The sequence below is a fragment of the Mirounga leonina genome, unplaced genomic scaffold (assembly GCF_011800145.1).
Source record: "Mirounga leonina isolate KUSES-001 unplaced genomic scaffold, KU_Mleo_1.0 Mir_97, whole genome shotgun sequence".
Taxonomy (NCBI): domain Eukaryota; kingdom Metazoa; phylum Chordata; class Mammalia; order Carnivora; family Phocidae; genus Mirounga; species Mirounga leonina.
In genome coordinates, this window is record NW_023270889.1 from 1 (window position 1) to 7,811 (window position 7,811).

Genomic DNA, 7,811 nt, shown 5'->3' on the forward strand with positions numbered 1-7,811 from the left:
TCTCTCTTTTCTTTTTTTTTTTATTTCTTTTTTATTTTTAAGATTTTGTTTATTTATTTGAGAGAGAGAAAGCACATGAGAGGGGGGAGGGTCAGAGGGAGAAGCAGACTCCCCACCGAGCAGGGAGCCCGATGCGGGACTCGATCCCAGGACTCCAGGATCATGACCTGAGCCGAAGGCAGTGGCTTAACCAACTGAGCCACCCAGGCGCCCCCTCTCTTTTCTTTTTATTGTGTCTGTGTGAAAAATGGATGTTCGCTGAATCTAACCGGTAATCATTTTACAGTATAAATCAAACCATCGTGCTGTGCCTCTTAAACCTATACACTGATGAATTTCAGTTATTTCTCAGAAAAGGGGATTTGTATGTGAGTATGTTTAGGTGGACAGAATTCTAACAGAGAAAATAGGGACCCAAGAAAGTAATTACTGTAGTTTTAGTCTTAGATCAGGCTGGAAGAAGGGAAGTTGCAGATGAACAAAAATAAAGATCATCTTGCTTTATCCTTAGCAACTTGAAAACAGTCTGAATGAATTTGGTGAGAAGTGGGAGTTAAATCCTGGAGATGGAGCTTTTTATGGTCCAAAGGTCAGTATGAAAGTATATTGGAGTAATGTGATTTTTATTTTGGGGTGAAGAAGACATACTTTAAGTTAGAAAGAAAGCCAGTCTTGTTATAACTACTGAGTTGAGCTTTAAATATAGACAGCATCTTAAAATAACCTAGTCTTTACGTCTTTACTTCTTAGATTGATATACAGATTAAAGATGCAATTGGTCGGTACCACCAGTGTGCAACAATCCAGTTGGATTTTCAGTTGCCCATCAGATTTAATCTCACTTTTGTAAGGTGAGTTTCTGGAGTCTGCTCTGAGTACTCGCCTTTAAGGGGATATAAAGGAATATGTAAAGTAAAACCATACTTTTTTTTCCTATGTAGCCATGATGGTGATGATAAGAAAAGGCCAGTGATTGTCCATAGAGCCATCTTGGGGTCAGTGGAAAGAATGATTGCTATCCTCACTGAAAACTTTGGTGGCAAATGGTAATTTTTGTCATTGTTTTTGTCTAGACAGTGTAAATTGACTAAAAGAAATGTCTGCTGTCCAGTTTAGTTATGCAGTAGAAAAGGAGAATGATCTGATTGTCACTTCTAATTAATGACAGGTGTTCACTAAGGAATCATAATCTAAACCCAAATTTTTGCTTTAAGAATAATTATTAGTAGTATTTTTATTTCAGAATTTGATTTGTTTGAATGTTATATAATACTTTCTAATTGGGAGTTATTATACGCTAAGCACATTTGTTGCTTTGGGATTAACATGGTTTTGATGTTTCTGTCTGAGTAAACAAGAGTACGCTTTGGGCTTACTTTGTTGAGTATTGCTGATCATAATAAGCAAGTATTTTGACATCCCTTAGAAGCCAATTACTTTTTTTTTTTAATTGATCTTACTTCAGGGGTTCTTTTTTTTTATTTTATTTTATTATGTTACGTTAATCACCATACATTACATCATTAGTTTTTGATGTAGTGTTCCATGATTTATACTCTGGTTTCTCTTCAGATCGTATAAATCTTTCGCCAATTACTTTTTAATTGAAAGTACAGACTCCAGACTGATCAACATTTTTTGTCTTGTTTCTACAAGATTATGCTTTTGCTGGCAGGATATGAGCACATAACTTCCTTTTTATTTTTAAGCAGTTTTGTCTGGGCCCACAATTTGTAAAGGCAGTTGAAAGCCACACAAGGTTATAAAACACCCATTTTGTAGAGTCTGCCATATTAATTATATTGATACAAAACTTTTGTAAAATGTTAATGTGTTTTACCTTATATATTGTAGTCATTTCAATTTTATTTCTAATTTGGTTAGTTCGGTCATTAAAGGGAGTTTCTCATACTTGTCAGTGAAATGAGATCATCTCTTTTCAGTTCTGTTTCACAAAATCAAATCAAATATGGAAAACACTCTCTACGTGGTTTCTAGAGACTAGGGCGATCCTCAGCTGATTGTTCTGTCAAACCTGTAATAGGTGGGAAACAGCCAGTTCGGGCAGAATTTAGTGCCTTTTCCCTGCTGTAATAAAACAACTGAAACTAGAGGACTGATTAAGAGAAACACTAGTCCTAATGTCTGCAGCATAGGGAGGATTTGACACCTGAAATACTCCACAGGTAGAGTTACAAATGGTCAGTTTTTAATAAGAAGTGAAAACATAGGAGAACTTAGGGTAGTCAGGCTTGCAAGACTCCAGACATTATCTAACAAGGCGCTATAGGTGGCAGTCTGCCTTTCAAAAAAAAAGTGAAAACACTCATTTTTATCAAATACTGTCACCAGTTATTATCATTTATAATTTGCTAAATCCCGCAAAATGGATCTTGAATAACTGAAGGCATGGTCTGGTCCATGTCCCCCATGAAGAATAATTAATAAGAGAATGTTGAACAGTGAATCACTAAATGCAATTCTTTCTTAGCCCCTCTGGCAGCTGGTGCGTGATGTTCTGTTTCCTGATATGTTGAGGTGCAAGGCATAGTCCCTGCCCTCAATGTGCTTTGCCATCTGCCTAGTAAATCAAACCTTAGTTACGGATTTTCCTGATTTAAGTTGCCCTCTCTGCTCCTGAATCTCCTCCCTTTAGTCTTTATTGGATATAAGGGGCAGGGGAGAGTTTTTTAAAGTGGCCCTTGGAGCACCTGAGTGGCTCAGTCAGTTAAGCGGCTGCCTTCGGCTCAGGTCGTGATCCCAGGGTCCTGGGATTGAGCCCCACATTGGGCTCCCTGCTCAGCGGAGAGCCTGCTTCTCCCCCTCCCTCTGCCTGCCGCTCTGCCTAATTGTGCTCTCGATCTCTGTTAAATAAATAAATAAAAATCTTTAAAAAAATAAAAAAAATAGATAAAGTGGCCCTTACATATTATAGGAAGATACTGAAAAGCAGGCTTAAGAAATGTGCCATCGTTTTTTAGGAAAGGACCCCAATCCACATTAAATATTTTTAATTTCTTCTAAAGGCCCTTCTGGCTGTCTCCTCGCCAGGTAATGGTAGTTCCAGTGGGACCAACATGTGATGAATATGCCCAAAAGGTAATCCTTAAATACAACTTTTCTTCAATTTACTGTCTGCCACTTGGCTTTTTATATCTCATAAGATGTACATATCCTTGGTAGATCAAGCCACTTGTGGTATAGAGAAATGTTCCTATTTCTGAACAGATTACATTACCTCTTTGATACTTCCTACATGTTTCATGATCAGAAGACATAAGTTGAATAGTGTTTTAAATACACTTGTATATTTTAGTGTTTGTATGAGGAAATAATGCCCCAGTACGATACGTAATTTCAGATGCATAATGCAATTTAAGCTGCTCTTTGATCAAAGAATAATTTTGCTTCATGTTTGTAATGTAAATTTCTTCAGTTATTTGCAAATTTTCTTTTACCTTAATGGTGTGCCAGTCCCATGTTTTGCCCTACCCATTAAAAAACTACCTTACTAACAGATTTGTAAATAGCCATTCATGCTTCACACCCTAAAGACTAGAACAGTCTGTTCTGTTAGAGGGACAATTCCATACTAAGGAATTTCAAATCGTTAAAAGTCGTGTTATAAATAATCATTGTTTCGTAATTGCAAGCTAAAAGTAATAAATTGGCTAGTTAAAACAGATTTAAATATCAGGGAACAATATCATAATGTCAAAACCATCATGTTTCTAGATCATCAGAATAAATTGCACTCAGGTCTTAACTGTCTTTAAAAAAAATTCATGAACATTAGACCACCTGAAAAGCAAACCATTCAGACGTACTATATTTCTGTTACTGCGCACAATAGTTTTAGTTATAAATGATAAAAATCAGTTATGTCCCGTGCTTAATTGATTGTACTTTCTCTTATTTGCACTATGAAAGCTCACATGGTAGGAGAAAGGTCTGTAATTAAATAACTCAGTTCTCAACTGTGACAATACTGACTTACCCCCGTTCCGTCGGTGGTGGGGGTTGTATCTGGAGTTATGCAGGCATGGGGTTTTTGGTTCTATTGAATGGACGCATCGGGGAGCACTACTACTGATACTTAATGACTAGAGACCGGGGTGCTAAACAGCCTGTGATTATCCACTTCACCAGTTCCCGAGTAGTGCAACTCACATGCACACAAGGGCCCGTGTGAAGAAACTAAAACACTATGCTTTATTCTTTAAAATAGCTTACAGTTGAAAGTATAGTCTTATCCTGGCACCCGTAATAAACCGTGCAAGAACCCTTCTAAAATTTGCGTACTTAACAAAAATCCCTATTGGTTAATGATCACGTAGACAGCCTATTAGTGAAATAAAAATGGTTTATTCAGATCTTTTTGTCCTGTTAGTGGTAATTGGTTGTCAGGTAGATGGAAATTTTAATCTAGTTTAACTTAAAATTAATAAAATTTAATGTAGTGTTGCCTTTTTTTGGAAAGGAAAAATATTGAAAACATTGTTTACTATTTAATATACAAAAACTTAAGATGGTAAAGTGGAGATGGTATTTTTGAGGGGAGAAAAAAAGGCATGGAATAATAATCTCTAATGTAGATTGCCAACTTTAGATTCCTAGAAGTTTATTTCAAGAAATTCCAATTTGATCTTTGGCTCCTTCATTTAAGAAGGTTTCTTTTTGGGGCACCTGGGTCGCTCAGTCGGTTAAGCGTCTGACTCTTGATTTTGGCTCAGGTTCATGAGATCAAGCCCCGTGTCTGTTTAAGATTCTCTCTCTCCCTCTCCCTCTGCCCCTCCAACCCCCACCCCCGCTTGCACACTCTCTTAAAAAAATGCTTTTTTTTTAATCAAAAAATACCTGTTCAGAAAGAAAAAAACTACCTTTTAGTATTTCTCAAACTTGATATTTTCTTTTATTTTACATAAATTATTCTTGTAGAGTTCTATTTTTTTTCTTACAGAGTACTGTTTAGCTTAGGTCATATACACAAAGTTATTATTAAAGAAATAATTAGTGTTAAAAGACAATTTTATATGACTGTATTCCATTCTCTAGAAACACAAAAAGCTATTAAGATGGTTTGGGCCTATTGTTTGTGCTGTCAACATTTCATATTAAATGTTCATATTAAATATTAAAATGTTGCACACACAAATGACAGCAACAACTGAATTCCTGTTACCAGCTTGCTGCCTATTTGAGGGATCAGAAATACTACATTCTGTGTTAGATTGGACATCCATCATTATGTATTAATGTGGAGACTGATAAGCAATTTGTTCCTTGGCAACTATTTAGTGACCATAAGATATGTTTGCAAAAGGATTTTTTTCTTTCTAAAGAACTGATTAAATTTATCTGATTGCCTGAATTCTGATTTTTAAGGATTTTCTAAAACATTTACCTCTCAAAAGCAAAATATGTCATTTTAATTTTTGAAAATGTAGTCCCAAGTCACAGATTAATAACATATTCTTCAATATACCTACTAGCATTCCTTTTTTAATAATTGCATAACTATTCAAATCATGTTAAATAAAATCATTTAAGATCAAAATATAATTCTTATTTTAGATCTGAAGAATTCTGTATCTGTTTAAATAGGTATGGCAACAATTCCATGATGCTAAATTCATGGTGGACATTGATCTGGATCCGGGCTGTACGTTAAATAAGAAGATCAGAAATGCACAGTTAGCACAATATAACTTCATCCTAGGTAAGAAAGGAAACTTACCAAAGAAAACCTGCCAAACCTTAGGAAAACACTGACGTCTTGAGACTTATGAGAATTGTGTTCGTTAGTTTAGTTCCCTCTAATCCAGATTCTTGCACTATGAAGTTTGTTCATTTGTTGTAACAAAGGGAAATTCTGGTGTGAAAAAGAATAACGGTAAAGGTTTGTTTAAAAATCTTCTTTCCTGGGCGCCTGGGTGGCTCAGATGGTTAAGCGTCTGCCTTCGGCTCAGGTCATGATCCCGGGGTCCTGGGATCGAATCCCGCATCGGGCTCCCTGCTAGGCGGGGAGCCTGCTTCTCTCTCTGCCTCTGCCTCTCTCTCTCTCTCTGACTCTCATGAATAAATAAATAAAAAAAAAAACATTAAAAAAATAAAATAAAATAAAAATCTTCTTTCCTTTATCTCCTATTCCTTCATATGGTAAGTTTTTATTAAGTTGGCTGGATTAAGTGACTCAGTAAGTACAGTGGCTTGAAGCATTATGAAATGATAGATTTTTTTAAATGAAAAGATTTTTAAATTGGTCGCCCAACTATACATGGTCACCTGATGAACATTTTATTTTTATTTTATTTTGTTTTGTTTTGTTTTTATTTTTTATTTTTTTAAGATTTTATTTATTTATTTGAGAGAGAGAGAATGAGAGAGAGCACATGAGAGAGGGGAGGGTCAGAGGGAGAAGCAAACTCCCTGCCGAGCACGAAGCCCGATGCGGGACTCGATCCAGGGACTCCAGGATCATGACCTGAGCCGAAGGCAGTCGCTCAACCAACTGAGCCACCCAGGCAACCTTGTTTTGTTTTTAAATAGATTTTATTTTTTAGAGCACTTTAAGTTTGTAGCAGAATTGAGCGGAAAGGACAAAGTTATCATGTATACCTCTTGCCCAAAACCGACACAGCCGCCCTCACTACCAATATCCCGCACCAAACTGGTATACTTCTTCCAAAGTCTGCAGTTTACATCAATTTACATCAGTGGTTGGTTTTGTACATTCTGTGGATTTGGACAAATATATAATGACATTTGTCCACCGTTACAGTTTCACTGCCCCCCCAAATTCTCTGTGCTCCACATACAAAACACTCTTCCTAACCACAGGAAACCACTGATTGTTTTTGTTTTTGTTTTTTTTACTATTTCCATAGTTTTGCCTTTTCCGGAATGTCATATAGTTGGAATCAGTATGTAGCCTTTTTAGATTGGCTTCTTTCAGTGAGTAATAATGCATTTAAGTAAGATTCCTACATGTCTTTTCATGGCTTGCTTGCTCATTTGAACATTCTAAAGAATCAGAAGCTACATGGTGGCTTCTGGGTCCTAGGATCATTTCTGTTCAAATGTTCAATAAAAATCCTTACACCTAACAAAGCTTTGTGTCTTTTGTTTTAGTTATTGGTGAAAAAGAGAAAGCCAGTGACACCGTTAATATCCGTACAAGAGATAATAAGGTACATGGAGAGCGTACGATTTCTGAAACCATCGAGCGGCTCCAGCAGCTCAAGCAGTCCCTCAGCAAACAGGCAGAAGAAGAATTTTAATGAAGAACTTGACCCCGATCGGCTCAGTGGGAAAGGATTCTGTAACATTAATTTTATACTCTAGAAAACATCAATTTATCCCAAATTTGGAATAGTTTAGCAGAGTCTGCACAGGTGACTGCAGGATCAGCCTATTTTGTGTCCTATACAGATTTTAGACAACATGTATTTGAAGGAAGTAATTAAAAGACATTAAAGTGATTGTATTTGTTAAATAAACACTGGAGCACTGGAAATAAAACATGAAGAATGCTTTAATGTAATGTGGGAGAATGTTTTTTTATAAATTTAATGAAGTTGAAAAACAAAAATTTTCAGATTTGATTAAAGTAAAAGACCAGAATTGGATTATATTGTAAAAATAAACACTTGAATTCATGTGAGTTTCAGTGCTCTGTCCTTCACATACGCATACACCTGCCTGGAACAAATTGTGTGATTCAGTGATTATCTTTAATGTTTTTTAGTACGTTGTCAGTTGGGAGGGAATGCTGTCCTCAGAGTAGGGGATGGGCTGGGTGCCTGCTTCTC

General features: G+C 36.2%; 1 protein-coding gene across 1 annotated transcript; it reads left to right on the forward strand.

Annotated features, from left to right (window-relative positions):
* The first annotated feature begins 202 nt into the window (after positions 1–202).
* LOC118006496 (threonine--tRNA ligase 1, cytoplasmic-like) lies at positions 203–7,543 on the forward strand. Its single transcript, XM_034999179.1, has 6 exons — positions 203–589; positions 751–851; positions 942–1,046; positions 3,027–3,099; positions 5,605–5,719; positions 7,132–7,543. The coding sequence occupies exons 3-6, from the start codon at positions 1,009–1,011 to the stop codon at positions 7,278–7,280; spliced, it is 375 nt and encodes a 124-aa protein (XP_034855070.1). The 5' UTR covers positions 203–589; positions 751–851; positions 942–1,008; the 3' UTR covers positions 7,281–7,543.
* Positions 7,544–7,811: the final 268 nt, after the last annotated feature.

Excerpts from the sequence above, each read along its gene's own strand:
- LOC118006496 (XM_034999179.1), top strand. The coding sequence starts at position 1,009 with ATGATTGCTATCCTCACTGAAAACTTTGGTGGCAAATG. Across the intron at positions 1,047-3,026 it reads GAAAACTTTGGTGGCAAATG|GCCCTTCTGGCTGTCTCCTC; the intron begins GTAATTTTTGTC and ends TTTCTTCTAAAG. Across the intron at positions 5,720-7,131 it reads ACAATATAACTTCATCCTAG|TTATTGGTGAAAAAGAGAAA; the intron begins GTAAGAAAGGAA and ends CTTTTGTTTTAG.